Source organism: Caretta caretta, chromosome 10 (genome assembly GCF_965140235.1).
Source record: "Caretta caretta isolate rCarCar2 chromosome 10, rCarCar1.hap1, whole genome shotgun sequence".
Lineage (NCBI taxonomy): Eukaryota > Metazoa > Chordata > Testudines > Cheloniidae > Caretta > Caretta caretta.
This window is the reverse complement of record NC_134215.1, coordinates 4,606,303-4,620,748: the sequence shown is the minus strand read 5'-3', so window position 1 is coordinate 4,620,748 and position 14,446 is coordinate 4,606,303. Positions and strand designations below refer to the sequence as shown.

Below are 14,446 nucleotides of genomic sequence, written 5' to 3'. Positions count from 1 at the left end.
ATATTTCCAACACCCATTCAGCAATGCTCTAGCCGGGAGACTCGATCTCTATGTTTGTCCTCCAATGTTGTACTCATGTCACAGAGGAAGAGACAGGAAAAGGAGGTGAGCAATACCGTCAATTATTACCAAACAGTGCCTCATTCTGTAACAAAGCCTGACTAGCAGCCAGTAAGATTGACCTTCCCTCAATCCAAGCCATACTGCAGAAAGCAAATATATGTCTGAGTGTGTAAAAACATACAGGTCCACACTGGGCAACATGTCTTTTTTATTTCTGTGAAATCCCATACACATTAATGATGCTTTGTAAATATTAAATAAGTAATAACTTCAGTAGCTACCTCAGACTAAAGTCCCAGCAGGTTCACCGTAAATCCTGACAAACAAGTCAGACCTCGTTACGGAAACACCAGGGGCCAAATTCTGCTCTTAGCTGTACTACTGTGAATAAGTAGTACAACTTGCCAAGAGGATTGACACCCATGTAGCTGAAATCCAAATATGGCTCATTCTATTCAACGTAATATAGGGTTAGAGCAGTTGAGCATGATCCTCACCTGCAACTGTGGACACCACATACGCTCTCAGGGTAGACACGGTCTTCTTTATTCCTTGTCTGCCCAGACCATGGGCCCTCATCCTGGATTGAGGTACAGTGGAACCTCAGAGTTATGAACACCAGAGTTACGAACCGCCCAGTCAACCGCACACCTCCTTTGGAACCGGAATCAGGCAGCAGCAGAGGACACGCGGGCACAAACACACACACACACACGCGAGTACGTTACAGCACTGTGTTAAACGTAAACTACTACCAAAAACAGGAAAGCAGCATTCTTTTCTGCATGGTAAAGCTCCAGAGCTGTATTAAGTCACTGTCCAGTTTTGAGCTTTTGAAAGAACCGCCATAACGGTTTGTTCAGAGTGACAAACAAACAGCCTCCATACCCAGGACCAGAGGGGTAGCCATGTTGGTCCGGATCTCGTTGTTCCCATTCCTGTTCTTAACTCTGAGGCTCTACTGTACCTGGATTCTACCGTAGCTGAAATGAATAATCAATTTGTGCTTGTGCGACACGAGCGCATTCTGATCTGGTGACATTTTACATCCCTCTTGCACAGGCATAAGTGACAAAACCATGTGGAAGTCCGGGGAGAACCAGGCCCTCCGTCACGAACTTTCGTTTCCCTTTTAGTAACCAATAACCATTCTGCATCCTGCCTGTTCACCTGCTGCATTTCATTCACTTGGACACAAAATAAAAATCGATTGACCAGCCAGGCAAAGTGAAACAATTTCACTTCTGAATACTAGCCCAAGCAGATGTAGGTTTTTCCCGCATGCTTCGGTCTACAACACGGCAGGCGAATGTTTAAATCTACCCCCCAAAAAGCTTTTCATTGAAACGAGCATTTCTTTCCTTCAACAAAACCAAAATTCTGAGCCTAACTGACTTGGCAGCGGCCCTTGCATTTTTCTCACCGTCTGTGTGGCTTTGGAACATGACTTTCTGACATATAAAAGCGGCCAGAGGAAGCAGCGTACGTTCTCATTTGGAGAGAATAATCTCCCCCGCTTATGCCAAAAGCTCAGTGGCTCAAATGCAGCCCCAGCACACACACCCCACTGAGTTGTCACTTCAGGGAAGGGACTTGGCAGGCAAACGCGAGCAAGGTTAGGACAGTCCATGAAAAGGTTTGCGTTGCCATCAATAACCCAGGAGACCTCAGCATGCCACTTTTGTTGAGCAGGCTGTGTCGATGGACGGCATTTTATTGGCAGCCTATTCAGTCCCTTGCCAATGGCTCCATCCCAAACCCTAAGCATCAATTGACAAGTGTAAGTAATGAGGGACTGCGTACTGACACGCTGGAGAGCTCCTAGTCGAGCACCTGATCAATGACACCTTCTTCATATTCCTTTAACAGCCCACTCTGTGCACCCGGTAATTGGGGAACTGCTTTCACTTCCATCATTATTGACAGTTCCTCCATCGGGCGTTGACACACAACTTGTCACTAGGAATTACAGTGCGACTTCAAGACACAGGGCAAGATTAGCAACAACCACACGGCATTGGGGTGTCCGAATAATCCAGCACGGGAAGCTGTCGGGGTGCAATCAGCCATTTGAAAAGTGCACATTTATACAACTGAACGGAAGGACAGGCTAACTTCTGCACCCCTACAACCTCCCCAGCAGATGCACTTAAAGAGAGATGCGTGTTGCATGATGCACGTTAGATAAGGCGGCATGTTGCTAAAAGCATGAAGGAAAACAAAATGAGCCTACCAGTTGCCATAAGTAATATTGCCTCGAGGAAGTTAAAAACTACGTCATGGTACACATGGCTTAGGCATGCCAGAGCAGGACAGGGTCTGTTCAGAGCCAATCAGGGGAGAGGGCATAGGGGAGGAGGGGAAGGTAGAGTAATCACAAATCCAAAGTTGTAAACTCTCTATTGGCGCAGCACTGCCCAGTGGTTAAAAACAGAGCTCAGAAAACAAGTATCTTTTGCTAGTCCCAGCTCCGCCACTGACTCTGCATGTGACCTTGGGCAAGTCACTTTAGCTTCTTTGTGCTTCTATTTACCTCTATCTGTGAAAGGGGAGAGTATCTGCCAACCTCACAGGAGGACTGCAGGACTGAGTTAATGTTTGTAGAGTGTTCTGGGATAAGGGTCACTTCTGGTGCAAGGGGCCAGAGACGGCTGACTGTTAAAGTCACGTAGGGGTCAATTCTGCCCTCAGCCCCCAGCTCAAGTGAGCAGGTTGTGTGATGGCAAAATCCACCAGGGTCAGAAGGAATCCAGGGTGGGGAATGGCCAGTGGATCAACCATCCCAGCCCCAGGGCTATCCCCAGCTAAGAGCTCCATCGTTCAGAATACTGGGGTTTAGCGAGCTCTCACAGCTCAGCCGCAAGGGCAGAGTTCAGACACCATGGGTGGGCTCCCAGAATGCTGCCTACCCCCATGCACCAGCAGCAAACCTGCGGCAGCCAGGTCCCTATACAGAACACAAGAAGCTGGGGAGAGAAGGAAACATGATTTGGCCTCCAGGGACCGTATCTGTCAGATTTCTTGTGCCTTCCCATCAATCACCAGAGACTCCTTTTTGCACAATATGGTGCATGTCCAAAACACCTGCTAATTCACCAGCTGAACTACCAAATGAGTACAAATGGTGGCAGGTTAGGAGACTGCTAATTCTTCATTATAGCTGCAAATACACCTGCTGCATATGCATGCAAGAACGCAAACGCACACACGCGGCGTATTTATGGGTCTAAGTAGTAAATCAATACCATAATGGTCAGTACTTCCAACAGCAAGGACGCTTAACAAGGTCACATTCTTATTCTCTCCAGACTAATGAGTGAAGATTACTAATAAGACCCCAGTGACAAGTGACTACATTAATGTAATTCTCTCCTGCTTGTAATCAATGTTCTGTGTTAAAATTCACAGCTATTTTTGATGCCTGAAATCACTTGTCTCTCCCCTTCCCTCCCCCAACACCAGCTCCTTTCGATCAGCTGTTTCAAATAAAGAATTTTACATTTATGATGTCCTGTTGGTGCCGAGATTTCTTCACTTCGGAACATCTTCAGTACTACGGCTTGACAAAGAGAGGCAAATGTCCACGAGGACATGCGGTGCGCCACACTGCTTAATGTTAAGCATGTGAGTAAATTCCCCTTGACTTCATGGGGATCTAATCATATTCTTAAGGTTAAGCACATACATAAGTGCTTTGCTGGAATTGGGGCCAGAATGATCAGTACCTTGTAGGGTCAGTGAGCAACGGAAGTGAAAAGAGGAAACTCTCCTGCTTGGGGCTCAGCATGGCCCTTAGACCCTGGGCGTGAAACCCAAACTCCCTTCTCCCCACTGCCTCCCAAGCTATCCGCTTATAGCCTTTCCCCTGAGCACCCATGCAAGGGAGCAGGGTAGCTGATCTGAAGTTAACCCCTTGACTCTTTAAAGTATTTGCCATCAGAGACAACTCTTATGCGGCAGCTTGTGCTTTGGGCAGGCCATCCTTTTGCAGAGGGGGCAGGGAAGAATCAGTCCGTTGCTGATGAGCTTTGTAAGCAGATGGATTTTGAAAGCTCTTTGAAAAGCCATTTAGAGCTAAATCCGGGTATTAAACCAGGCCTTTCATTAGCCAAGTTTTCAATCCCCACCCAAGCTTAATACAGTGAAGAGTTTTGAAAGGGTCAGGAATAAGCTTTTAAGCATGTTCTCCAATTAACTTTTGTGCTTCTCTCCACAACTTCCTCTGAGCAGCCCACTTCCTTCGCAGGGTGACTATAATTACTGTTTTAAAAATCTTTGAACAGTCTTAACTAACAGATTCCATTTGCATTTAGGCAGCATCCAACTCCATTAGCCTTTTCCACTTTCCTGTCATTATTTACTTGTAAAAGCTGTCTAGAGAGAAAAAAAAACACGGTATTTTCAAGAATAAGTCGGGTCGCTGCTAAGAAAGGCGTTATTGTCTTTCAGGACAATCGCAATTACTTCATGTTATCAGATACAATGTGCATGATCATACACTGGATATATCAATTTAAAATCATCAAGTCAAGAAGAGCAATGTATCATCCCCCTTTACAGCAGCAATGTTGCATTGTATCTATCCACGTAACAATTAAGAAGCTGGATTTTCAGAACAGCTGAGTACCCCAAATCCCCGTTGATGTTCAACAGGAGCTGCAGGTGCTCAGAACTTCTGATAATCAGCCCCGACTTTTCTTTTAATACGACTTTTAAATAGTCCTTTTTCTTAAAGGGACACAGGACAAATCTGATCCAGAATTAATATTTTGTATTAAAAAAAGCTTTCAAAGAGTTTAAGACCAATATTTCTGTGATGGCCTTTAAGCTAATGAAAACAGTTTATAAATAAAGGTAGTGTTTGCAATTCAGACAATGCCGCGTTGCATGAATGCATGAAAATCAGACAGAGAAAATGACTAGAAGCAAAAGTGAAACTGGCTAGTTTATTGTCATTGTCCAAATAGAGAAATGCAGCAAGTAAACAAAGAGCATAAATTGCAAAGAGTAAATTAGAATTTTGTTTAGTTCTTTCCATTTTAATAATCTAATCTATAACATAGCTAAGATTTTAATAAATATATTAACTGTAACGTTGATTTGATTGTCATAGCAGAAAAATCATGACACTCCACAACATGCAAAATTCACAAATGCATAGAAAATATGAGCAAATGTCACAGTGGCACATTGTTTTGTGTTGAATGTAATTTATTTTGCAATGACAATTATTTAAAACTGTTCCATAATAATTAAGCTAACAGCAGTGCTGTAGCTTTTGCTATTTTTTATAGTAGAGTTTCACAATGTTTGAGGTTTTTCTTAAAACTTCAGACCCTGGAGTCACGTAAATACACAAGAATCTGAGTTTTCATATAAAAACAGTAAGTTTTAATCCTTGTGGTTGCAGAGATAAGCTTGAAAACCTGAAGTCCAAAGGTTCAAAAGCCAGAAGGCAAATATAAAAAGAATTCCAAGTGTATTATTTGTTAAATCTCATGATTACATGATTTCTTGGGGCCTGGCTCACGATTTGTGAATGCTTAGGGTCGGCAATACTGTTTTGAACCATTTAAAACCCCATGTCACTCCCCAAAGCTTCACTACATTGCAAATTTGTTTAAAAAAAAATAATTAAAAGTCTTGCGCAGCTGATTGCAAAGAACATAACTTGCTCCATCCTAAGAGTGAGAGCTTTTATCAGGAAGACCATAGCTAATAGCAACACACAGCCTTAATCAGTTTTAACCTGATGGTGTCTATTTAACAACACAGAGAATAAATGGGCCTAATTCCTTTGCAGTTGCACCAGTCTAATGGTGTGATCTAAAGTCTGTTGAAGTGAGTGAAGAGAATTTCATTGACTTCTGTGGGGTTTGGACTGGGGCCAAAACCAGAAGCCACCCCATTAAAGTCAACAGCGTCACACTAGTGTGAAATTGATGTACATGAGATCAGAATCAGGCCCTTTGCCTCAGAGCTGATTATGCTTTAGTTGCAAAGAGTTTTCAAAACAGCAACAGCATAGTCCATCTCAGTCATCATGAATAATGCCTGCCCTGTGATCATCTTAAACATTTTCAAACGTTTCTTCTCCATCCTAGCAGCAGTACAAGCTATTTTTAATCCCACTTGAAAGCAGTTTGCAAAATGCCAAAAATCTGCATGTCCTGCATCCCTACAGATTGCTTCATAACTACTGTCTAGGCCAAATGACCCAGAGAGGGCCCAATCCTGCAAACACTCATGCATGCGAGGCTCATTTGGCTTGGTGTCTGCAGAGCACAGGGCTAAATGTTATGTAACTAACAGCAAGCTAAGAACACAAAACGGTTGCTATCCAGGTGAGATAATTTTACTATTTCAGCTGAAAGAAAGTTAAATAGTTATTCTACAGACCCAGACAATTTAAGGTGCAAAGCTTAATATTTCTTAATGAGGGGCTAGCCTGATTGACTTTTCTGTCTTTTTGTTTGTGTTTTATATATTTTTTGGATTGTTGTGACCCGATGTGAGGGGTTTGGAGGTCGTGAAGATAGACATTGCTTCTGAGATTTTAAAAAATGGGATAAGAAAATGATAACTAAGAAGTGTGCTCCAGAACTCAATTTGTAGGAAGACACTGTGAAAGGAAGACTGCTCTCAAACTTTGAAGATTTGGAAGTTAGTTCATTGGGAAACCAGATTAGCCTTTGTCAACGAATAAAGATAATGCATTAAAGTCAAGCTCCTGGGATGTTTTGTCATCTGATTCCATGTTTATTTTGTAAGATTTCTTTGTCTCTCCCCACCTATATATTACTTAAATGCTTCTGTGAAAAGCTTTCCTCAAGCAAGGACATGAGTTTCATGCCAAAATGCATCTTGGCGATCACTAGGAAGTGAAAATGTCCATTTATTTAACAGATCCTGCTATAGGATGTCTTGATCTGTCTGCACAAATCACAACACATGCAAAAACCCTTGAGGCATCCACTTAACTCTGCTTTTCAACTGCCAATAACATTCTCAGCTAATGTCAAAAGAGCAACACTGGAATCACAGCAGTCTTTTTGTGTATCTTTTCCACGCCCGCGCAAAGACTTAAAGACAACAAGGTTTACAGATAAGAAAGCCTGTCCCAAGAAACCCTGTCTCCCAGCTCCCTTATAAGATTGTTACTTGCCTCTAACAGTGAGACAGAAGAAATGCTTGCAGATGGCAAGGTTTAACTGCCTCTAGTCCCATTCTACACACACACACACAAGTGTGTACACAAACAATATTAATAATTAGCTCCTCCTTTTGGCCTGTGTGTACTGTTTTTGAACAACGGAAAATTAAGAAATACAAAGTTTGGAGGGAGAGGCTCAAATAAATTCAGCGGGTTTAAATTGTTTTATTAAATTGATGGAGACCTAAGGGCACAAGTACTATGCATAACCTCTCTGCGCTACAGCACGGTCCACAGATCAAGCATTTATATTCGTCCACAAGGGCCTGCCAGCTGTTACCATTGCATACACGCAGCCATGACTGTGTGGCTTTGTTATTTATGCCAAAAAAAATTAATGAAGTATGCATTTTTTTAAGTTCCTATAAAAATCTGATGTGGGCCAACATCCGCGGTGTGAAATTTTGTGGCACAAGAGGCTAATCTTTCAGCAGCTGCATTTTCAGTGTTTGTCAGAGGCAACAAACATGTGATGAGTTATCTAGTGCTTTGGCACAGCACCACACTTATCCTGCCTCTATAAAACTGTGTTCCTTTAGGTATCAAAATACAGGCTGCGGGACGGAGCGGATCGTCAATAAGATGAGGAAATAGAAAATGCACTGCTAGTTATTCGGTTGACAATGAACTGGCTAGTCTGTGCTGTTGCATTCTGCAGGGCTTCAGTGCAGGGAAACTGCTCTTTGCATCAGCTGATTTTAAAAACCTTAACGACCCAGAAGTCCCTGCTATCTAACATAATGTCCCTAAAGATCTTGTCATTCCATTGAAAGTTCCCTCAATTACCCAGAACCCCCATTATCCAAACTTTTCCATACTCTCCCCGTGACACTAGAATCGTTGAGGCCGTTCTGTGAAGCAAGGAACTGGGAGATTTTAGAAAATCCGTTTAAGTTATAGCTGCCATGAGGACAAATTAAGATCTAACAATCTGAACGAAAAATCTCAGCACTAGTAACAAACAAACAAAAAAATCAAATGCAACATTTTAGATTCCCCCCCCCCCAAAAAAAATCCCTAGTTATACAATCAGAGATGAGCAATTTCTGCTGTATGTTAAATCAGCCACAGCCTTTTACAGCTAGAAATTCTCCACATAAAAGTTTTATTGAATTGAAATATTCTGCAGTTCTTTCTATCCAGCCCCTTTCAATACAGGTTGTGGCCCTGATTCTGATCCCGTTTACATGGCAAGTACAGACTAACTGCATTGGGCCAGACAGTCTGCTGATGTAAATAGGCAGAGCTCCAGTGAAATGAAGGCGTTATGTCAATGCATTACAGTAGCTGAGGCCCTTTACTTCAGTAGAGTTAGGGGATACATGCACCAATCCAAATGAGTGCAGAACTGCCCCCATGTCTTCATGGTTAGCTAGCATCCCTAAAAATATTCCTGCTAGAATTCTAAAAATCACTTGTCAACTTATGTCTTCATGCAATTTGAAGTATTTACATTTTCCCTTTTCTTTATTTCCATAAAGCAGAGAAATAACTACACAGAGAGACAATAAAGTGCTAATATTTAAATTTAAAAAAAAAAAAAAACCCTTCTCCTTTGAAAGACAGTGCATTGTTACCCCAGTAGCCAAACTGACTACAAACATCAGCTTTGCTTTCCATTTAGGTTTAGTTTACACAGTGTTAAGTGCAAAAAAAATAGTTTTGCTTTAGGATAATAATTCACTTCATGCTTGGATTGTCCATTAGGTTATTTATGTCATAAACCAGAAAGGAAAGCTGTTTATCCTCACATTATGAGTTAAACCTATAGTAACCAGAAAACCGTCACATTAGATATTTGGTCGGTTTATGCTGAAGACTTTCGAGCCATTAACAAAGACCCCCACCCCACCCTACCCTTTTCAAAAAGGCAGAGCAGATAAATTGAATTTAAATACACAGTGAAAGACTAACTTAGAATGAATGTTTGTAATCAATTAACTAAACAATGCTTTAAGTGGGTAATATAATATAAACTACTCCACAACTACAACTAAATACTGCTCATTTCAGTACAACAATTGTTCCAAGCACGGGAAACTGAACTATGATTATGAAGAAGGGGAATCTGGAGTTGTACATATTCTAGAGGAATTTTTTTTTTTAATTTACTTAAGGCAAGCAACAACTCTATACAGGAGCCCCAGGGCCCCAATGTGTTGACATTAAAAGCTTTGGTGTAATTTTAGTTTCTTGGCTCATTCAAATATTTAAAAAAAAATGTTTACACCACTTTGAGACAGTCCTAGGAAAAGTTTAAACTTTTATCCACCTTCTCTTTTCACACAGGCACATCTCAACTTTAGCTCAGTCTGACGTTAAATGAAGAAACAACAATGAAAACACATTTTCATATGAAAATAAAACTGGAAAAGCAAAGAATAATAGAAGAAATATTCTTATACATATTGTTTTGAATGCAGACTTGTTCTACTCTGAATCACAGCGAAGTGTCTTTAAAGATTCTTCTTTACCAGAGAGAAAACGGTCACATCTTTATAGAATATTGCACTCATTTCTGGTATTCAGTTAACGATATAAAAATGTTCTCTACTTGTATTTCCACTGATTCCACAATGCTCAGAACCATTTTAAAACGTTTCGTTGGTCTCACCTAAACTCCCTGCAAACATTTATATCCCTCAAAATTCACAACTAATGCGGCACGAAGCATATTTACTCATTTTATGCCTCTGCGGTACATGCTGCAACTTTCTCTTCGCTCCACTGTAGCCATTTAAGAGTATTCTAACTTCTGTATGGGGTTTCATAATGTGTATAATTGTCATTAAAATGTTTTTCTGGCTGGTTAGATCCATCGATTGGTTTTCAACGAGAAAGAGACGACTGATTATTGTCAACAGCGTAGGAATATATTGAACTTAGAAATGAAATCATAAATCCTTGTAACATTAATACAATCATAAAAATACCTTTGCTGCTCACTGTACTTGAAGGGGCACTAAGTCAACAACTTCACAGCCCAGATGTGGTATTACAGAGCTGCAACTGTGAGGCTAAAGTTACCTCACTTTCCATTCAAAGCCCTGACTTTCAAGGGTTTGTGTTTCAGGGAGAATTATTACCTTAAACCTTCCCCGCGACGGAAAGAAATGTGAAGAAAGATGAAGTAATTGAAAAGAAAAAAATCTTTTTTGTTTTGGTTTAGAAGAGAAAACAATAGCTGAACCGACAGAAAGACAGACAGGGCTCCCCCCGTTCATTACTTTCAGATGTTTGAATAAAACAGAGTGACACTTTATCAATCTGCACATGTTGGCTCTCTTCAACCTAACAGGCTAGATTCATTCACTGACTTTGGGGGACTTACATCATGAGTGAATTTGGCCCAGACACTTCCAGTTGGCCAAGATATGAAAGTTTAATAGACAACACATGCACAGTAGCTGCTCTTCCAAAGGTTTTATCGCCTGAAGAGTTCAACTCCATTGAAACCCTTGAAACCAAACAACTCCCTTGAATCAATACGGGTCTGCCCTTTGACACAACGGGCCGGCCGTGACGTATCAAGGAATTCAGACAATAGTTTTTTTCCCGCTTCTCTCCACTGTGCCAATATTTCCAACCCACTGTAAATAAGTGATTCCTTTGATCGATTCAACCATGTCATGCAATGCTAATGGGTACTCAGTCTTTTTTAAACTCCCTAAATGAAACACCATAAAAGGAAATGGGAAAAAATTGCAGGTGTATCAAGGATAAAATATTAAGGGTTAAAACCATAAATCCCAGGTAATTCAGAAGCCAAGTCTCTAGATTCATCAGTCTTTCCTTAACCTATGCCATCTGTCCCAGAACCAGCGAAGCCTGCCACATATAGGTACAGTATGGTGCGTTAAGAACAGGGGGCCCGATTTGCACAGTTACTGAGCACTCACAACTCCAGCTGAAGGCCGTGAGAACAGCTGGCGATCAACTCCTCTGAAAAATAGACCCAGGGCTTCCTATCATGTAAGATTCACTGGGTTCATGCTGACATTAACCAACAAACTTGCAATGGACTGTTCCCATCCATGCCTGCAATTTAATTTTTGTTTTTATTAAGACCACTGATTGGTCGATCACTGGCCTCCGAATCCCTGAAATAACATTCAGACTCAGGAAACAAGACAGGTTTTGTTCTGATAAACATTTTTGCAGCGAAAGCCAGCCTTGCAACTAGCAGGCATAAAAGGTCATTTTAAGTATGGGTTACTACTGGAACTTCTGTCAGCCTCCCTTTAAAAAAAAAAAAAAGTTGTTTTTAAGTGTTAAGAATAAAAAAAATTAGACGGATTATTATTAATAATTTAGACTGAGAGCCCCCAGCACGTGCTCAGAGCTTTCCAAAGCACACAGGGCGGCACGGGCTGGAACTTAAAGCCTGATCACTGTAAACCTGTTGCTTTGGCACTGGAGCAGAGACCAAGGCATTACCAGATACCCCACCACGGGTCTGACACAGGTTGGCATACTTTAAACTGTATGATGCTGCAGAGAAGTGGCTCATGATTTATTATGCACACGGGGCATTCATTCCTGCTGTGCTATGAAAACGCAGCATCCGCAGAGACCCGAGGAGGTGAATGATTTCCCAAGGAGGGAGAGATTGGGAAAGGCTAGGCACGCTTTTATAAAGGCTGTACATAAAGTCGATTTCTTAGACTTGGCATTTTAGTCACTCTGCTAATAAAAATTAGGTACAGGGTTCCCACATACACACTCCCTGGCATGATTGTTTTTTAAACTAACAGCCCATTCATGCCTTGAAAGATTATTACTGCCTTTTTCTAATGCGGGGAGGGACGGGACAAAACCAATGCAACCCAGGTCATCTTTCCACACCATAACCCCCTCAAAAAGTGTGCATAGAAAATTTTTAAAGAGACAGTAATTAATTTTAGAGGGGCAACCTGGTTTGAGTTGAATGGGAGCAGAGGGCAACCTGAATTGCATGGATTAGGGGGTGGTTAGTCTGGATTGAATTGTTGGGAGCAACAGCTAACTGGGATTATATTAAAGAGGAGTAACCTGGATTGAGTGGATGTGAGCAGGGGTGAACACAGATTATACTGGAGTAATCTGGATTAAGTGGGGAGAGCAGGAGTGAACCCAGATTATATTCAAGAAGAGTAACCTGCATTGACTGGGGGGACCAGGGGGACCCCAGACTACAATAGAGTAACCTGGATTCAGTGGGGTGGGCACAGGAGTGAACCTGAATTACAATAAAGAGGAGTGATCTGGATTGTGGGGCAGTAGGAGTAAACCCAGATTACATTGGACCTGGACTGAGTGCCGAAAAAGGGGGTAACCCAGATTACAACAGAGTAACCTGGATGGAGCTGGGTGGGAGCAGGAGTGAATCCAGATTAGTGACCTGGACTGAGTGCAGGGAAAGGGGGCTAACCTGGATTACACTAAAGAGGAGTCACGGGGTTGACTGGGAGTGGAAGCAGGAGTGAACGCACATTACACTGGAGTGACCTCGGTTGAGTGTGGGGAAAGGGGGTAATGTGGAGTACATTATAGAGGAGTAACTTGAATGAAGTCCGGTGGGAACAGGGGCAATCCTGGATTACATTGGAGTGACCGGGGTTGGGTGGAGGAGCAGGACTGAAGCCGGGTTACACTGGAGTGACCTGTCTTGAGTGCAGGGAAAGGGGGCTAAACCGGTGTATTTTTACAGAGGAGTCACTTGGACCGTGTGGCCTGGGAGCAGGAGCGAATCCAGCCAGAACACAGGAGTGCCCCAGGTTCAGCAGGAGCGAACCCGGACGACACTGGAGTGCCCCGGGCTGGGTGCGGGGAACGGGGACTGACCCGGGCTGGGTGCGGGGAACGGGGACTGACCCGGGCTACGCGGGCGTGCCCCGGGCTGGGTGCGGGGAACGGGGACTGACCCGGGCTGGGTGCGGGGAACGGGGACTGACCCGGGCTACGCGGGCGTGCCCCGGGCTGGGTGCGGGGAACGGAGACTGACCCGGGCTGGGTGCCGGGAACGGGGACTGACCCGGGCTACGCGGGCGTGCCCCGGGCTGGGTGCGGGGAACGGGGACTGACCCGGGCTACGCGGGCGTGCCCCGGGCTGGGTGCGGGGAACGGGGACTGACCCGGCCTGGGTGCGGGGAACGGGGACTGACCCGGGCTACGCGAGCGTGCCCTGGGCTGGGTGCCGGGAACGGGGACTGACCCGGGCTACGCGGGCGTGCCCCGGGCTGGGTGCGGGGAACGGGGACTGACCCGGGCTGGGTGCGGGGAACGGGGACTGACCCGGGCTACGCGACGGAGGAATCCCCGGGGCGGAGCGGGCTGTCCCGGGTCTCACCTGTACCAGGGCAGCCCCTTCTCGTAGCCGCGGTCGAAGAAGTGGGGCTCGGCGCCCAGGGCGCGCACGGCGGGGTGCGCCCGCAGGAACTCCAGCAGCGCCCGGGTGCCGCCCTTCTTCACCCCCACGATGATGGCCTGCGGGAAGCGCCGGCTGCCCGGCCCGGACCTGCCCCCGGCCGCCGCCGCCGGCTCCTCGGGCCGGTCCCCGGCGGGGTCGCGGGGCGGCGGGCGCAGCTGGCGGGCGGCGGGCGGCAGCGGCTCGCAGGAGCCCGTCAGGCAGTAGAAGAAGTAGGTGCCGAGCAGCAGCATGGGGAGGCCGAGGGAGGCGCGGGGCTGCGCCCGCAGCAGCCCGCCCAGCTGCCCCGCCAGCCCGCCGCGGCTACCGCCCATGGGGCGCCGCTGCCGGGGGCCGGCCAGCGCCGCCCGGCCGGCACATGCTCCCCTCGGCCGCCGCCGCCGCCGCCGCCGCCCCGCGGGCCCGGGCGAGCCTGGCCCAGCGGGGGCCCCCCAGGCTGCTGCCCAGCCGCGGGAGGATGCAGCGCCCGGTCCCGGGGCCAGCGCTGGGCACCGGCGGAGCCACCTCTGAGCCAGCCCCCTTGGCCGCCCTCCTCCTCTGCCGCTGCCCGGCTGCGGGGGGCGGGTCCCCGGCTCCTGCCCGAGGGGAGCCGCTCCGAGGCGGGGAGCCCCGGGGACCGCGGCCGGGCACCCCGCAAGGGCGCGCAGGCGGCGGGAGCTGCTGGTGCGGCGGCCGCTCCGTCCCCTTTCGGAGTCCGCGGCCGGGGCCGGTCCCGGGCGGGGCAGGGGAGTCCCGCGGGTGCCTGACCTGGGCAAAGACGCCGG

At 45.7% G+C, this 14,446-nt stretch overlaps 1 protein-coding gene across 1 annotated transcript in view; it reads right to left on the bottom strand.

Annotated features, from left to right (window-relative positions):
• Positions 1-13,996, bottom strand: part of HS3ST6 (heparan sulfate-glucosamine 3-sulfotransferase 6) — a 116,809-nt gene extending 102,813 nt beyond the window's left edge. The window contains exon 1 of the mRNA XM_048865695.2: positions 13,605-13,996. Coding sequence (XP_048721652.2) covers positions 13,605-13,996 — 392 coding nt within the window. The remainder of the gene's footprint in view (positions 1-13,604) is intronic.
• Positions 13,997-14,446: the final 450 nt, after the last annotated feature.